Source organism: Siniperca chuatsi, linkage group LG10, assembly GCF_020085105.1.
Source record: "Siniperca chuatsi isolate FFG_IHB_CAS linkage group LG10, ASM2008510v1, whole genome shotgun sequence".
NCBI lineage: Eukaryota > Metazoa > Chordata > Actinopteri > Centrarchiformes > Sinipercidae > Siniperca > Siniperca chuatsi.
In genome coordinates, this window is record NC_058051.1 from 1,305,125 (window position 1) to 1,324,194 (window position 19,070).

At 43.9% G+C, this 19,070-nt stretch overlaps 1 protein-coding gene across 1 annotated transcript; it reads left to right on the top strand.

Annotated features, from left to right (window-relative positions):
• Positions 1-12,130, top strand: LOC122882492 (probable glutamate receptor). The gene is made up of 10 exons (XM_044209953.1): positions 1-156; positions 336-411; positions 3,923-3,954; positions 5,125-5,304; positions 6,277-6,500; positions 8,019-8,116; positions 8,795-9,012; positions 9,153-9,372; positions 10,869-11,119; positions 11,624-12,130. Exons 2-10 carry the CDS (start codon positions 348-350, stop codon positions 11,720-11,722), a joined length of 1,386 nt encoding a protein of 461 aa, XP_044065888.1. The 5' UTR covers positions 1-156; positions 336-347; the 3' UTR covers positions 11,723-12,130.
• The last annotated feature ends 6,940 nt before the right edge of the window (positions 12,131-19,070 follow it).

Below are 19,070 nucleotides of genomic sequence, written 5' to 3' on the forward strand. Positions count from 1 at the left end.
CTCCTCCCTCCCTGTGCTCCCCCATATAAACCCCCACTACGTTGTTCTGCACACAACCCTTCCCACGCCCCACTTGCAAGACTTGTTGTGAATTTCTTACACATTTTCCTGGAGTCGTCCTTCGCACATAAGTCAAGGTTTTTGATTCACACTGAGGTAATTATTTTACATAATTATTTTTCTATTATCTGCAAGGTATTTTTTTTATCACTGAGTAAAAAATGTAAAAAAAAAATAGGCTTATCACACCTGAAATTATTGTAAATGTTATATGCTCTTGGTTAGATGACCAATAATTGCATTTAAAGAAATGTATTAAACAGTGTTATTTTCAGGCTCGTGGCAACATGAAAGGCTGCGTGGCTTTTGTCTTCTGTGTGGCAGCGCTGACTGCATGGCTAATCACTGCAGGTAAGACTAATACACACAACCTGGCACTGAAACACATGGCCCATTTGAATCAAAACATCACATTTAGGGTTGTCATGATTCATGTTTTTGCTGCAGTCTTCATTTACAATCCACTACTTGCTCTAGAGATATCAAATATGATATTTTAATATATTTTAACTGTCTGCCTCAGATTGGTCAAAAACACATGTCAGAGGGAAAAATGCAGGCTTGCTATGTGGTGCCTTTGTTCACTCATGCAAACTGCTCACCTTCTGCAGCAGCTGGTGCACCGAAACAACAAACCCAGCAGCCACTGCTCAAAGTCTCACCCACGTGACCATTTGTTATCTTTTAATTCAATTCAGTTTTATTTATATAGCGTCAGTTCATAACAGAAGTTATCTCATAGCACTTTTCATATAGAGCAGGTCTAGACCGTACTCTTTATAATATTATTTACGGGGGGACATACAGTAGAACAATGCAAATATTATATATATATATATATATATATATATATATATAAAATAAAACGGTAATGGTAATAGTGGTAGTAATATTAATACAATAACCTCTAAATCCACTTTGGTACTTACACTTATTTTAGCTTTTATACTAATATCCACTTTGTACTTAATTTATCTGACCTGTATTATAGTGTGTTATATTTTGATTTGCTTAGAACGTTTCCTGTGTGCACTGACGTGACAGTGAGCTGCTGTAACGAAAGAGTTTCTCCTCAGGGATCAATAAAGTATTTCTGATTCTCATTCTGATAATAGCAATAATAATGATAGGAATAATAATGCTAAGCAGGAACACGGGGGCAGCAGGTGGCCCACAACCACAGATCCAGACTCTGCAGCTCCGGAGGCAGAAATACCTGCTGAAAGCGACAGAAGGAGAGAGGAGAGAGACGAGAAAGCACAGAACTACTGGAGAGAGAAGATGTCGAGTTAGTAACATGCAGTAATGGGATAAAAATGCACACAGATGGAGAGGGAGAGGAGGAGAGAGGTGCACCATGGGAAGTCTCCCGGCAGTGTAGGCCTATAGCAGCATAACTAAGGGATCAGTACTCAGAATGTTATTCCACTACTTGTAATTGTGCAACCATTACAGTCACACCTGAACTGGGGGGATTTTTTTAATTTTAGTTCTACAAACTTTTCTTGGAAGTAGAACTGCTGTTGGCAGAAATATTCTCAGTGAGTTCAGCCTTAGTTGGCAGAGCCAAAGAACAATGTTCCCTTATTCCATACTGTACAGTATGACATGTGTAAACTAGAAATGAACATAATCAACCTGTAAGTACTGATAGGAAATGCTCCAATACGTTAATACATCTGTGGGACTCTGGAAACGGATTCAAGATGAAAATTAGTCAATCTTGGTTCACTTACATGCTAATATTAATGAAGGTGCACTGTCACAAATAAGTACAAAAAATAAAAAAAACTTTATAAAACGGGAGAGAAAAGCATTTGCTTTGTTTTGTTTACTTTTTTCGAAACTGCAACCATTTTAACCATTTTTCCCGTCTGGGAATCAGTGTGTACATCCTTCATTTTGGTTGTGTGTTGCATTGTGGCACAATTGTGTTTGCCAACATCTCAGCAACAACTCCAAATTGACTCAAAACTGAGTGATTTTAGTCTGCATGGTGGCATTTTTTAACGCTGAATATACAGCATTGCTGCCAGCTCCGTGCTTGTGATTGTTAGTTCGGGAGGTGGGGTTGATTATTTCAGCCCAGTGTCCCTTGGAATTACATTCAAAGTGGACAAGTCTGCACCTCCCGATTTACGTCAGATGCCAATGTTCAGTGCAGGAATCAGAGTCCTTTATGTGGCAAAGTGGAAAGTAAGGGTGTGGAGGTCAGGATGGTGGATGGGCCTGTAGCAGGTCCAGTTTTTGTGTGGGAGACCAGAGTTTGTGTCCTGTCAAGAACTACAATTACTTTTCGCTTGTTTAAAAAATAATAATAATATTTATCTTTCTTGTCCCTAACCTTAACCATAATGTAGTTGCCATGCGCAGATATTGTAGAAGGGAAGAATTTTAAAAACATTGGCACTAACAATTAAAAAGTATTGTTGATACAGGGTTTTGCAGCATTGTCCAATATCATCGTTGTTGTCCGGCGATGGGTTGGGTTATATTGGTGAAAGAGGTATATTTTTGAAAGGAAGGGAGCTGTCTGGCCAGCTGTGCCAGACCTGAAGTTAAAAGCCCCGTGAGCCAGCTACTAGTCACTTTTTTTCTACAGCCAAGGCCCAGATTGAAAAAATTCCTGACCTTTTCAAAAAGAAAAAGAAAACAAAAAAACAGCCCAACTCTCAAATATTTGTTCTAATCGGCCTTGTTTTGGGTCCCACTAGCATTTTGCTGGCACATTTCTATTTTATTTTTTTACTTTGACCAAATTCTGTTGCTGTCAAACATTTTTGCCAGTTAGTGAGTTTACATTCTGAAAAGCGCTGGTGCTGATAGGCTCCGCCCATTATGGTTTCACTCAGCCAATGAGATCAGCCCTGCCTCTGCGAGCTGTCGGCAGAGCTGAAGCCCAGCTCTGAGCCAGCGGGCTCTGGCTGACCCATGAGACGGGGTCACGCTCCCAAATCATTCCTCACATTTGACTCTTTCCCCGCTGGCCCTGCTGGACTGCTGGAGTCCTATCAAAGCACAGAGGGGGCACCATCCTCTGTGGCAGCATCCCATTTCTCACCAGTGGAGGGGCTACCGCCTTGCTGTGGTCCAGAAAGCACTGTGATAAATCAATTAACCGAGTGGGGGGGCGGCGAACTGACAGGCATCTCCGCAGAACACAGGTCCTGCCATCTTCTCTAGAGGAGGCTGACGGGGTGTCACGGGCTTTATATCACCCCACCGGGCCCACTTTTGTTATTGCATGCAATTATGAAGAACTTGCACCCCTGGCACCTCCGCTTATCCCCCCTCCTTTCTCTGACCGACCCTGGCAGGGCATGTTAGGGCCTGCTGGACACGCTGGGAATGCCATTAGTCACAGTTACGGCAAAAAGAAAACAACTCTGAGTGTCGTGGGTAATGTCGGGGAATGGGGTGGGGGCTTCATCCCCTGCTCTGATTACACGGTGGACTGTGGGTTGAAGAACAACGGCGAAACACATCCTTAAGGACGGGTCCCCACTTTGATCCCCCCACAGGGACCCAGTTACCCCCCTCGTTGTTCCCTGAGACTGTCCCCTCAGTGTGGACCCTTTTTTCTCCAGGTCTCCTGAGAAACAACCGACAACAACACTGTCATTGTCCTCCAGTGCCTGTCTGGCTTATTTACTGCTGTGTCTGAGAGAAAAACACACGAAGGGGACTCAAAGCAACAACATGCTTCATTAGGCTTTCAGAAGCCGCTCTACACATAAGCCTGTAGACATGAAATCAGACCACTAATCAGCCAAAGAACTGGCCTTGACTAAATCCTCTCATCTTTGTGCTCATTACAAGAATCCAGAATTTATTGTGGTGCTTGTTTTTTCTCCCATTCTAGATGCCAAGGAGTTATCCATCACCACTATAAAGGTATTCTTTCTTTGTGCCTCTCTCTAGACTAGAATGCCAAAGTGGCAGTGGCCTTGTGCAGCTGTGAAACTGAGTTATTTTGGCTCAACCAACATTTGGTGAAAGAATAGTTCTGGTTCATTACAAGTTTTTGTTATTTTTGTTGTTTGGCCATCATTTCTATCAGTAAGAATAAAATAAATAAAATAGCACGGACCGAGTTTAATGCTAAGATCAAACAAAATGGTGACATCACTAAAGATGAGTCCAAGAGGTCAAGAAACGAGCAGTCAGACAATCAGATAAGATGTAAACAAACCCCCTTTGGAAGAGGATTTAAGACGAATCAAGACCTAAAGCTGAAATTCTTGTTATTTACACGAGATCTCGTGTAAATAATGTGCTTCGTTAGTTGTGTATGTCTTCAGAAATGAATGTTCCGCGTTAAGTACGACGTCACCGTGTTCCCAGACCTCAACAATGGCTGTGGTGAGCACGATGTTATCACTGCTGTTAGAAATGATGGACAAAACCTGGAAAAGTAGACCAATATACAAGAAGTTGTACACTGCAGAAAACCGTCCACCTTATCGAGTCCTTTCTGTCTGTAATTGAGTCATAAAAACTTTATTTACTCCATACAAGTGAAACTATTTTCCAGTACAGTGACATAATGGCAACCTGATTCCAACAGAAATCAACTTGTTTTGAGATTTTTTCCAGAAATAAGGGACTGGTCCTTGAAACATGAAACTTGCAAAATTCCTGAAACAAGGTGACTTCATCAGGAACAGGTAGAAATATTCTAACTGCACTGGGAGATTGTTTCACAAATTATACTTTAAAGACTCAAATTGAAGACAAAAACGTGTTTTTACAGTAGAAAAGAAATGAATTTTCCTTTAAATACTGCTACACATGACGTGGACACTTCACATCCTGTAAATATGACACTGGAATCTTTAAACAATCAGTCACATCCTGAGATTGCCCAAAGTTAAAAATCACCAAATTTCGAGTTATAAGATTTTCACCCTAAAGCAGCAATTTGATTTCACATTCAACTTTCTCTTGAATACATATCCTCTCCAGCTTCAAAGCCCTGTGCCGCCTTTGCTGCTGCTTCAGCCCAGTTCTCCCACAGTGATCCCTCACACTCCCCATTAAAATGAGGTTGTTCTGTTTCCTCAGCAAGAACCGTACACCATGAGCAAAGGCTCGGAGCTGGAGGGCTACTGCATCGATATGATCTCTGAGCTGTCCAAGAAGCTGGGCTTCAAGTACAAACTGCACCTGGTGAAGGACAACCACTACGGAGTCATGGACTCCAGCGGCAACTGGAAAGGCATGATTGGTGAGATCATCAGAGGGGTAAGTCACAGTCCATGCAGCTGTCCTGGCTCTACTTAAAATGTGATACATGTACAAGCAGTACATGTATGTTGAGGGTATAGTTTGATATACTGTATGTAATGTGCTATGCTATGCTAGGTTTGTTAGCCTTTTCTCAAACATTAGCCTGTTTTTAGGCCCCAAAGTTCTCATGACCGAACAGTTAGAGACAAGTTGTCATGGAAATCTGAGTATATGGATATTTATTTCAGTATATTTTTGTTCTTACAAGCATTAAAACGGCTCTAAATGTATAACATCCTTAGGTCTGTACTGTATATGAGACCGTGGCTCCAATTCTAAGACATTTTATGTAGTTTTGATATGACAAAGGTGCAGTCAGTTAAATCTGATAGCTGAAATTGTATATCTATGTATGGAGAAGTGTTCAAAATGTAATAAGTAAACTAAACTGTATTAAATAAATAATCATGTTAATAAATCAAGTGAATTTTATAAACAAACCAAGACATTTTAAAAAAATGTAATAAATTATTAAAACTCAGCTCATTATTAGAAGCCATTTTTTAAAGTCTGTTTTTTTTTAAATAAAAGTAAGAGTAAAATAATACCATTACCAGTAATATAATACCATTTCTTAATAATTAGTTGAGCTTTAATAATGAATTAAATTATTTCAGCATTTATTGTTTTTTATTATATATGTATAATATACCTATTTACATATATTTTGCAATTTAATTGTTTTAAAGGTGTTGCCCCCCCAAACTTTCGTTAGATGCTTTGCTTTGAGAGTTTTAGTCCCACGACTTTTTCAAAAAACAAAAACAAACATACTCTATGCAGTATTTGGCATGCAAATGGTACAATGTAAAGAGAGTAAAATGGCACTACATCAGCTACTAACAACGTCTGTCTAACATAAGTAATGTGGATCTTCAAGGATGTGTCTGTGTCTCGTGTATGACGTGTGCCCGTCCCGTCCACCAGGAGGCTGACCTGGCCGTGGCCCCGCTCACCGTCACTGCACTCAGAGAGCAGTTTGTGGACATGACCACCCCCTTCATGCAAACAGGAATCGGCTTCATCATGCACAAAGACTCGGCCACCGAGGACAGCGCCTTCAGCCTGCTGTCACCCTTCTCCACCGACATGTGGGTGGGTGTCCTCATCGCATTCCTGCTAACAGGCCTCTGCATATTCCTGGTGGGCAGGTAAGGGCGAGCTTCCAAATGTCCTCACAGAAACTGTTGGCGAATGTAATTTACATCTCAGAAACAGAAACAGCGACGCAGAGGTCATGTCCTCAGAGCTGTTTCTGGGAATTTGGGGATTAAAAGGACATGAGGAGGAGTTTACATTCTACAGTTACAGTATACAGTTACAGACAGATCCCACAAGATAGCTTTTGAGGAGTGTTTTTGATATTTGTCATTGTCTTTAAATATAAGTTGGGCATGAGCCAAGGAACAGGTAATGTGTTTTTACTACAGACAGCACCAGTACTTTTAAGCTCATGAGAAAACTTTTTTCCACTGTTTTAATTTTTCCTCACTGCTTCTAAAATTCATTCTTCGGTCTGCAGTCTTCAGCAACATGGAACCAACCTGAACCTGGCAGAAGAGCCCATTCGTTGATTTTGATATTTCCATGTTTTCCTATAATTAGTTGCCTGCTACTCTTGAATGCAATGGCAACCACATTTAGATGACACATGTAAACATCGACTCAACATGATAAATTGAAATAACTCAGTGGTCATGAGCAGAGGCGGGGCCAGAGGCGGGGCCAGCGGTCCTGCCCGGCCCCCCCAGAACCCCTCCCACCAGAGTCACAGGGTGGAAAATCAGACTGCTCCTCTCCGGAGGAGGTTTGAGACACATTCTAGCCAGACGATGAAAAGGTGTAAAAGCATCTGACACGTACATAATCTTTCCTCCTCCCATAGTAACCATGCCAATAAGCAGTCTGTGGAAATACACTAACATGACTCTGACATTAGCTGTTTGCTCTCAGGCTCATTAAAGCAACCAGGAGTTTCCACATATACGATTAAAAACGAGGCGCGCTGAGCTGCTGCAGCGTTTATCTGATCCCTGATCGGTACGGGTGAGGGAGCAGCGCGAGTCAGAGCCGCGAAGACGAGAGAACTTTTTTATTTTATAAATACGATTCATTCGTGTGTTTGTGTTAGCTTATGGCTAGCTGTTAGCTAACGCCAGCTAAACTGCTAAAGTGCAGAAGTTCTTCTTCTGCTGTTTTTGTCAGTTACCAAACTGCTTCAGCACCACCTGTTTCTGGACTGGAGGAGGGCCCACCCTGATTTACATGTAGCTGAGGAAACCGAGACGGACTGCAGTCAGATCTGTGATCTGACCAACAGAGACACGTGTACCCGAGGCTAAGCCTGAGCGTGAAGGACAGGCTCTTAAACCTCATCTGGATTTCATCTGGATACGAGACAGTCTTTTCAGTCTGGAGGGGTGGGGGTGGGGGTGAGGGGGCTTTTACATGTCTGTCTACATGGACACACATCCACGTTTCCACATCCTGATGTATATTATATGTATATATAAAATAATTCTATAATTCTAACTTATAATAACAAATGTAGAAGATAGTGTGGCCTTGGCGCAGGCTCCTGATTTGTTCCGTCCAGTAACTCCGACGGGAGAGTTACATTTCAGCAAACACACACACACACACGACTCTCCCCTTTTATTCTTCTGCAGGATCAGTCCCACCGAATGGGCCGAGCCAGACACAGAGGAGCACAGCTTCACGCTGCTGCACAGCTTCTGGTACATCACAGGAGCCCTTGCCCTGCAAGGTAACAGCAGTCCGCTAAACCCGCCTGAAGTTTTTTTTTTTATAGCATTACTGCATAAGAACCATTTATTTTAAAATGCAACTCTAATTAATATTCAGTGATGAACATATTCAATGTCGTGATGCTTTGATAAACGTGCTGCATCACGCATTTCCTCCTCCAGTTCAGCTGTTTTCGTTTTACATTCAGTTTGGCCCAAAATGAGGAGCACAGCATTTTGAGTTGAGGCCTCTGCAGACTGAATTGTGAAAACTGAGTCAGAATCATAAAATAATTTAATACCGTAACTGATAACATCATACAAAAGTCAATCGCCATCATCCGTAAAGCCTGTCTTTGTTGTTTTGAGCTGAGCATGAATTTATACCCTGAACATGTTTCAGCTGATGTGAAAGGAGCGGGTCTGCAGCTCTGCCGGCCCCTGAGCTGTCTCTGGTCCCTGTGCTGTCTCTGGTCCCTGAGCTGTCTCTGGTCCCTGTGCTGTCTCTGGTCCCTGAGCTGTCTCTGGTCCCTGTGCTGTCTCTGTCCCCTGAGCTGTCTCTGGTCCCTGTGCTGTCTCTGTCCCCTGTGCTGTCTCTGGTCCCTGAGCTGTCTCTGTCCCCTGAGCTGTCTCTGGTCCCTGTGCTGTCTCTGGTCCCTGAGCTGTCTCTGGTCCCTGAGCTGTCTCTGTCCCCTCAGGTGCCGGGCCTCACCCTAAGGCCGTGTCTGGGCGGCTCGTCAGCGCCATCTGGTGGCTGTTCGCTGTGGTGCTGCTGGCCTGCTACTTCGGCAACTTCAGCTCCGTGCTGCACTCCGCCGGCAGACACGTGTCCATCAGGAGCTTTGAAGACCTCGCTAACCAGGATGTGGTGGATTACGGTACTATCGACACCGGATCCACCATGCTTTTCTTTAAGGCACGTGCAGCAGCTGCAGTCTCTAGGCATCACAGCTGGTTCATATATCTGACTGAATGGAAGACGACACGTGCTCCTAATGTCTTGCACACTGTGTTGACAATATTAAAATGTTTTATTTTTCATTCTTTTCCCCCCAGAATTCCAACAACCCGGTGCACCGGCGGATCTACCAGCACATGGAGCGTAAGAAGAGCTTCGTGTCCAGCATGGAGGAAGGGGTCCGCCGCGCCCAGGAGGGGAACTTTGCCTTCATCGGTGAAGCCGTGTCCTTGGACTTGGCAGTGGCCCGCTACTGTAAATTGACCCGTTCCCAGGAAGTCATCGCTATGAGAGCCTACAGCATCGCAGCACCTTTGGGTGAGCCCCTCGGCCCCGGGAAGGCATGATGTGACGTCACAGTGAATCACAGCTGATCAGATCAGGCTCCGCGGTGCGGAGTTCTCAGGTGATCGTTGCACCTGTCAGCTGGTGGCATGCGTTTCTGGTAGAAAAATGAGCCAATCGTGGTGAACTGATTCACATTATGTGTTGCTCTCAGCCTGCCTCAGAACTGGGGGGGGCACCGACCACTGGGGGGCACCAAAGAGAGGCTGGCATTTTAGATTCTACACCGAGTTGCTGAAGTGGATGTTTCTGTCAGGGCGTCCCCCCCCCTCCGCCCTTACAACTCTTCAACGTCGGAGTAGGGGGGTGGGGGTGACGGGGGGCAGCTGGTTAAACTTCTCTCTCTCTTTTTTCAGCCTGAGTCAGTCATCATAATAATGTTAGTTACCCCAAAAAGCCACATACATTGCTGCATTATAATGCACTAATCCAATAATCACCTGTAATTGTCTTTTGCCGTATTATTTTTTGATTGTTTGATTTGATTCAAGTCTACTGTCATTTTAGGAGAATTAGCTGGAAATTAAAACAGCTAAAATATGTTTTTACTGGAAAATGCAGTGGTTAGAGGATTTTTTTCGGCCCTGAGTAATGTCTGCAGGTGTTCCTCGCAAGCGGCATACAGCCCCAACAACCTCCACCAAGGTGTGGGAGCTGGTATGTTTGAGAGGCAAACAGCAATCTGCAAATCACTCGATGCTCCTCGTGAAGCTTAAACGCTGTGAGGAACGTTTGAACGTTTTGATCCAGTCAGAGCTTCTCCCATCAGAGGACACTGTTAGTGGATGCATCAAACTGAAACTGTAAACCTCCTCCGCCCCCAGTGGAAATCACACCCTGTAACAAGCTTGTCTAGCTCTCTATAATATTCTTCTAATATTCCTATAATGTCCATGCCGTGACTTAGAACATATCTGTTTAGCAGCTCTGCGTTAGCGTTGTCGTCCATTACTGCCAGTTTACTACAGAGAAACTAAAGGCCACAGAGCCTCAGAGAGAGATGGAGGAGGCCGGGTGGTGCAGCCTGGAGGAGGCTTTTCACCCTGCCGTGGAGTGCGGACGGTGAGAACAGGTAGAAACACTTTAGCCTTTGGACGTGGTGAGACAACGAGTATAAACTAGTATGCTTGAGCCTTTATTGGCACGTTTTTTTCACGAGTGTTCTTCCAACTTTGTGTCAACAGTTTGCGTTTGTCCCTTTCCTGTTTCAACATGACAGTGCTCCTGTGCACAAAGACCGCTCCGTAAAGACACGGTTTTCCCAGTTTGGTGTGGGAGTCCTCAGTGATCCAGACCTTATCACCCAACATCAGTGTTGGACCTCACTGATGCTCTTGTAGCTAAATGGGAGCAAATCCCTGCAGCCAGGTTGAAAAATGTGTTGGAAAGCCTGGAGGCTGTTCCAGCAGCAGGTTCATGCGTTCAGCAGCCTCTTTCTTTTATCACACCACCTCTCTTTGCTTCACCAGGTTCCCCGCTGGTCAAAAACCTAACCATAGCCATCCTCCAGCTCAGTGAGTCCGGTGAGCTGACGTACCTGCGGGACAAGTGGTGGGCCAGCAGCTGCGGGGGTGCCGACAGGGCCCACACCTCCGAGGCCCTGCAGCCCCACGACCTGCGGGGCCTCTTCCTCTTCCTGGGCCTGGGGCTGTGTGTGGGGCTCCTGCTGGCCCTGCTGGAGCTCTTATCCAGGGCCCGCAACCAAGCTAAGGATGGCAAGGTAGGAAATGGTATCATATGCAGCATGGCCATGTCAGTCTGTCTGTCGGTCAATTGCCATGAAATTTGTCCCCTAGAGGACTCTGAGCCCCTTTAGCGCCACCAACAGGTTGACATTTATGGCTTTTACTGAAATATCTCAATACTCTTGGATGTATTCCAGTGAAATTTGGTACAGATGTTCATGGTTCCCAGAGGATGAATGCTGCTGACTTTGGTGATCCTCTGACTTTTCATCTAGCGCCACCATGAGGTCAAATTTAAAATGCGTCCATCACTTTAGCTTATGACCAAATACCTGCAAAACTGACATTCTCTCGTCCTTTGTGCTTATTAGCATATGTTAGCATGCTAACACGCTAAACATCAGCATGTTACAGTAGCACGCTGACGTTAGTATATGGCTCAGAGCACCGCTGTGCCCGAGCACAGCCTCACAGAGCTGCTAGCATCACTATAGGCTCTTAGTCTGGATCTCTTTACCGTTTCTTCTCTTCTTTCGCAGAAATCGTGCTGCTCGGTGTTGACATCAGAGCTGAACTGGCGATTTGGCAGCGGACGGGAGGGCGCGGAGCAAGACAGCTCAGACAAAAGCAAAGCCTAAAGGAAAAATTTACATGTTAGCTTTTGATACAATAGTGTCAGAGATGAGAATAAGCTGAGAGCCTCTGTCCTGTTCCATAAAACACACTTTCTGTGTTTCCGTAGCAACAGCCGTGTGTTGTGTGGTCGTTCAGTGTGTTTTGAACTCTTCCAGAAAAGCTTGGTGACCACATGGAACGCATCAACTAGCAGCTACAGCGTATTAAGTAACAAACCAAGGGTCTTAGAGCATCAAACTGCAAATACTAATCACTCTGATTTGTTCACTGTTCAGTGTTGTTGCATCATGTTATCAGATATCCACATACCACCCCCTACTAACTTACGTACATGTCTTCTTGAACTGTAATAGTTTTATAACAGTTTCTATTTGCTTGTATATTCCAAATAAATTCCCCAATATCCCAAATGCTCTCTTGTCTATACAATACAACTTTATTGTTCATGGTGGACATTTGTTTTTGACTCTTAGCAGACCAAAACATTATCAAGACATTCTGTGAAGCATTTCTATGACATGGTGTCCAAAAAACCCTCAGATTGCATGTTTACAGCTGGCCTAATCAATATTTATATATTAATAATGGATCAAATGAGTATGTGTAATGCGAAAAGTGTCACTCTTCCCCACAGAGAATCATCACCAACTCCGCATTTCATTTCAGCTCTGCACATCCACTTAAATCCACTTAATCAACCAGCTCTGATAAACCCGCTGTACTGCCAGCCCAGCAGACAGCAGACACAGTTAGAGACCAGCTGGCATGGCTGTAACGCCGAGCTGCTGTCTGTATCTGTTTGTCACAAAGATATTTGTATTCGGATGGTACCGGACCCGGGCATGGCTCATACTCACGTACATATCTACGTGAGTATATCGGCCAACGAAATAATGTAATGTTTTCCTCATGTACCGGAATTAATCAGATAATAAAACATAAATGGTGGGTTAGTGGAAGAATTGCATTGGGCCATGTATGATCATTATTATTTCTTTTAAACGGATGGGAGGAGGCCTGGATGAGTTTAAAAGTTGGTCTGAAGTGTCTATGATTTAGAAAATGATTGACAAAAATCTGAAACGCTGCCTTGGCCCATTAGCATGTGCTTTTGAGATGGTCAGCTCCGCAGTTTCCTGCCTTCTGTCTAGTGGGCGCAGTTGTCAGGCTTCAACATCTGATCACACGGTAAAATAACACCTGTGGAACCTCAGCCACGTTATTCAGCTCTGAACAGCTGATCTGGTCTAAACTGATGAAAGGTTATCGAGGAGGAGCGAGCGTCGCTGAGTGAGTATTGAACTGGAAGAAGTGTTTTTAGCTTGTAGCCTGTTTGTTCGCGTTCTGCCACGTCTGTACCATGAAAAGGCCTGCCGCTTTGGCTGCCTGCACTTCCTGTTGACACTGTACAGACGACAACCACCTGGATTAGTCTGATACTGAAGAAAAAGTCTGAATCTGATGAGTGTGAGACAAGATCTGATGAAGCCATAGGGAGCGCCTTTTTAATATGATTTCCAAACAGAGTTATGGACGTCTGTCCATGAAGGACACGAGGATCCACCTGACTCCACTGAAAAAAGTGATTATAACAGGGTGTGTGTATGATGTCTGTGTGTGTGATTTGAGTTATGTAAATTGTGTGTGAGACAGGTCAGGGCAGCACGGTGGGGGACGAATCTTACTGCAATAATCATATTCAGAACGCATTGCCTGTGAGTATGCTAATAACTTGTTGGTGTTCGGTTACATCCCTACTCGCTGGTGAAAACAGTGGAGCATTTAGCAGCTAAAGAGCCAGACGTTTTCTCAGGAGTCGGCGGAGACTAAACGGACTTAAAGGAGAGCGAACACTGGACTTTCATCCATCAGCTGGACACAAACATGACTCCAGATGCAGCTGTTTGCAAACATGTTAGCCACTTTATAAGGCCATATATCAATGTTGTGTTTTCAGCTTCAGTGACTGCAGCTTTAAATTGAAACATTCGGTAATGAACAGACATTCAGTCTTACTTGCAGAATTGTATATTTGACTGAGTAGAAAAGCCCCTGAAGCAGCTTTTAGACTTTAGTGGAATAAAATCTGATAGCTGCTTATTCCACTTCAGGGTCATGGGCCCCGAATGAAAGTCACACACTGGAGGCAAAACGAATGTTGGACCCAGGATACGGTCAACATTATCAACAACGTAGAAAAGGTTTCAGTCGTAGTCATCTGGACGCTGTTTGTTATTATCAACAACATATTCATACACTCTGTTTTTGAACAAAGCACACAGTGCTGGCCACAGACTGAGGATGCAGATGGACAGCAGAGAAGAGGATCGTGCTGCAGGAGTTAAGAAGTTTCTCTGACTGTTTTGATCCTCCTCATGCTCTGTACACCTCACCTTGCTGTACAGTTTGTTATGAACCTGTTTGACCACTTGGAGGTGCTATTGGATTTCTGTTGGTGGGAAGCTCAGTAGGGTTTGACTCCCCGGTTGAGGAAAGAAGCGCAGAAACACACAGCCCCCTCCCAAGTGGACTGACGGCAGCCGTACTGCCTTCAGTATTAGACCTGGTAAACAGGTTTGCTGAACATTTCGACACATTACATGAGTATAAGGCTGCTGCAGATTAGTTGTAGTTGATAGAATTCAGCAGCTGTTGGCACCGGTGATGTTGAAGTAAATAAAATGAAAGGTGAACTCTGATCTCCAGTACACAAGGCTAAATGAACAAAGGCCCCAGTTTGTATTCATTGAAAATCAGTTTGGAAATATACATCGCTAAAGCACAGAATCAGATAATATGATCACTGTTTCCTGTCTCGTCTGGTGCACGTTCACCCACAAAAAATGTGGAATGAAAAACAATTGTTTAGGTACTATTTCAAATATACATAGATCCCTGCACACCAAAGTAGAGCTTGTTGGAGTGACTTATCAACGGTGCCAAAGTTTTCTCTTAAATATTCTCTACATCAAGTGTGTGGGGGAAGTTACAGAACAGGAGCCTGACCTAGCTTACCCGAAGAGTATTTCAGAGCTTAAAGGCCCAGTGTGGAGGATCTGGTGGCATCCAGCGGTGAAATTGCAGATTGCAACCATTTGAACACCGCTCGCCTCACGCCCCCCTTTCCAAGCGTGGAGGAGAAACTACGGAGGCCTCGAAACAGTCCCATCTAGAGCCGGTGTTTGGTTTGTCCGTTCTGGGCTCCTGTAGAAACATGGCGGTGCAACATGGCATTTTCACAAGATTATACACTAATGAAAACATACTTATTATATTCCATTTCTGCCAATAGCTCCTCCTAAATGTGACACACTGGACCGTTAATGGGCCTGTGTCACTCTGAGGAAGATTACACTGATGAAGCAGAGTTTTGTGAACAGCAGCTTCTGTTAAGTGTGAGGAGGCTTTTCAGGCAGCCCTGTCCAAACCACGAACTGAGCTTTACAAAGAAAGTGTGAAAAAAGACAAACCGGCCTTGGCCAAATCTTTGCAGGTCCTCCTCTCTTTGCATATAAACAAAGGCTCAACCTATCATACATGGGTTTGAGCCGACATGTTGCCCAAACCTAACCAACTTTTCCTACTTGAACGAGGACATTTTTCTGAAGGCAGTTGTGCCCGATGCTATAGCACATGTAAAACCAAAGAAACCACACATTATATGAAAATAAATATATCAGAAGTATTTCATCCTAAAGAGTTGGTACGCTATCTTCTGCACATAAAAAGAGTAAAACGTGTTAAATTAGCATATCGCCTCCGCGCTCTTGGAACCTCCAGACATCAACAACATTCTTGCACTTGCAGTGTGTCGTCGGAGGATCAGTGAGTGTGCTCATTGGTGAAAATGTCCTCTGGCTGTGTGAAACGACCTGCACTTGAACCTGCTAATCAGCCTCAGAACTGATTGATTTAGCGCCGGCAGGAGAGGCTGACGGCTGAGGCAGAGGAGGCAGGGGGTGGAGGCCTGAGAGACGCACACAGAGGTAGAAAGAAGGCCAGTATTGATTTGGTGGCAGGCAGCTCCTGACAGCTGCGCTAAGCTAGCACGTACTTCTCTCAGCCACGGTCTGCAGCTCAGCCGACAGGGAAGTTCCTAAGCAGATTAAGCTGTAAATCCTGCAGATTTCCTCCCCCCCCCCATCTCCCCACCAGCAAACACACTGTCTCTCCTCACAATTAAAAGCTTATTGGTGTATATGAATGCAGATATGAGTATGTGGTTGAAATTCATCAAGTCAATATCTAAGTCTCAACTCGGATCTCCTAAAGGCATGAAAAAGTGTCTTTTTAATCATGTAGTCAACATGGTTCTTTATCTAGAGATTGTTTTCATGTTCCATACACTTGCCTGCCATGTAAATTAGGAAGAGGTGTCCTGGGGCTGCAAATAAAAACGCTTGCTTCTGGATCTTGTCTCCCCTAAATCAGGAGGGGAATGCCCCAAATTCCTGGATGAAACTGTTAAATTCAGTGAAATTCACTTCCAGGACGTATAAAGCAACGGCAGGTTGCTGTTGGTTGTGAGGATGATTTTAATTTCAGTTGATCTCTGGCTCTTCTTCCCTTCCCGAGGGCCACGTGGACTCCTTGTATGTAACAAATGTCCGTACTGGGGAGTTCCTGAAGGCACTGAATGCACACAGGACACAAAGCGGCGTGGCATTTTTTCTGCAGAGGCCATTATTTCCTATATCACGACATCTTAAAGTGCATTATCAAGCTTACACAATTGTTGCTATGGTTACCTGCAGTTTAATGTACTGTACTTTGTGCGGTGATTTAGAGCAGTGGTTATGTTGTTGACCTAAACAACGTTTGAGATTTCACTTCGGTCTGAGTGTTGTAATGTGAGTTTGTTTCTTTCAGTTAGCCTCCAGTTAGCCTGCTGGGTGGAGCTGATGACTGGAGAGACCAGTGGGGGCTGCAAAATAAGGAAGTTACTGTGAAGTACAAGAGGAAAGCTAGTTAGGAGTTCTCAAGAGTGTTTGAGAGCAAGACGTTAACGGCATTATCTAGCAAGTTTGCCTTGGCTGATAATAATAACAATCAACTTTCTTTGTATAGCGCCTTTCATACAAGAAATGCAGCTCAAAGTGCTTTCCAACAGAGAACTTACATGCACCGAGTGCCTCACATGAAAGACATAGAACGAACATAAAAACAGGGATAGGAAGCCATAATAAATGGAAAATAAGATGGAAAATAAAACCCACTAAATACCAATAATAATACAAATAAAGTTAAAAAAACAGAATCTATAAAGTGACATAAAATACCGCGTTTTAAATGATACAGATATATCTGCAACAAGGTCAAATCTACCGACATGTCTGTCTCTGAGTCTTTCAGATGTTTTGGAATGAAACAGTCAGATACAAAGAGTTTGAAACAGCATGAATATCAGTATAAAGCTGGAAAGCCTCCCTCTGGCCGAAGCCTCGTGTGTTGTCTGAGTAAAGATGGGACTGAATTAATAAATTATGTATTGTGGCGACAAAGTATCTCTTCCTCTCGAATACCATTTCAGGGCTACGCTCGACCTTTCGTGGACACACAGACTTAAATAATAAAGGAACAAAAAAAGAACAGTACACAGTAATCCCTCTCTCTCGCTCGGCAGTGGCCTAGATTCCTCTCCGCCTGTGCTCTGCCTGCGCTGTAGCCGCAGGCCTGTCGACGGAATCAGAATTAGAAATTCTAATGGACGTGTCACCACTTTGAACTGTGGGCTTGAAGAGCTTTGAGTCTGGCGCTCTCTTGGATATGCCTGGCGAAGTCTGCACATTGATCCCTCTGAATTTGTTTGACTTTGACGGTCTTTCTTTTTCCTCTCCCCTTCTCTCTCCCCCCTCGCGCCATTAATTTTCTCGCTTGCCGGCTCATTCTCTTTCTTCTTCTTTTCTTACCACAGCACTTGTTTTTACTCTCTCTGTTTAACACAGGAGCAGTCAAAGATGTGAACACACACACACACACACACACACACACACACACACACACACACACACACACACACACACACACACACACACATCGCCCACATACAGTACAAGTGATGTGCAGACTTAATCAGTTTTACTGACGTAAAGCTCTCATTTAGTCATTCAGTGAAGGTGTTTCCTGCTTTTCAATGTTTCAGTGGACTCTCTTTGAATCCAAACTCCTTAATGTGCATACAGTAGGTGTTTCATATCTTAATGAGTTTAGAAATACGTTATACATTTTGATATATATATCAAGTCAAGTAAATTTTTATTTATATAGCCCAATATCACAAAAATCATACATTTGCCTCAAGGGGCTTTATATATATTGAAGTAAATAGTGTGTTCTGTGTTGCTCCACAGGGAGTCCTGAGGGCAGCAGTTCTGATTCAGGTATTTTCTCAGCGACATTACAGCACAGTGTACGCTTTTTCAACACTGGGGCTAAAACCAAATACTGAAGCCTGAAGGGTATGTTTGAAACCAGCGAGTTCAGAAGTGTTTCTAGCTGTTCCGAACAGCCACACTCAAGGCGGGGAGAAAAGCCTGCCCTCGTGGAGAGGGACGAGACGCAATGAATCGCACAGATGGGATAGGAAAGCAATCAGTGTTGCACGTGTTTGTACACACAAAAAGTGACAGAAGTAGTTGTGTGAAGAATGAAACAAGAAAGCTTGAGAGAAGTTCACATTCTGCCTACTTTCTCACCTCTGAACAGCAGCCAGTCACACTCCTCACTCCTCACTGTAGTGTAGATTTACAACAATGGCTTTCATGAGGAAGGAAATGCATTGATGCATTTGTCAGGTCTTAAGGATATTCAAAGTGTGTTTGGGTGCGTAACACTGAATGTAAATATAACTTTGTTTGTTTGCAAGAAAACTCCACCTGGCACCTTTAACACATTGTATATCCTACGTTTAATCTGTACGCAAACAGAAAGGTGAAGCATTTGTGGTTTCAGGGGGAGTTACATGCCAGAACTGCAACATTTTAACAGTCTGCTCAGCACCTCTGTGCAGCGCTGCTGCTGCTTGCCCTACAGTGACATTTCTGTCTGTTGCTTATTTAAATTTGAAGCCAGGCTAGCTGTTTCCCTGTGCTTCCAGTCTTTATGCTAAGCTAGGCTAATCACGCCCTGACTCCAGCTCTGTACTTAACACACAGACATGACATTAATATTGATCCTCTCAGACAGTAATCAAATAAACCACTTACCAAAATGTAGAACTATTTCTTCCAGATTCATGCATTCAGCATGAGTATGAACAGTCAGTGTTTGTGAGCTTTCTCCTCTCCCTCCGTGCGTCTCAGGACCAGACAGACTGGAACAACTTGTTCAGTGACCAGACAGAGGTCATCC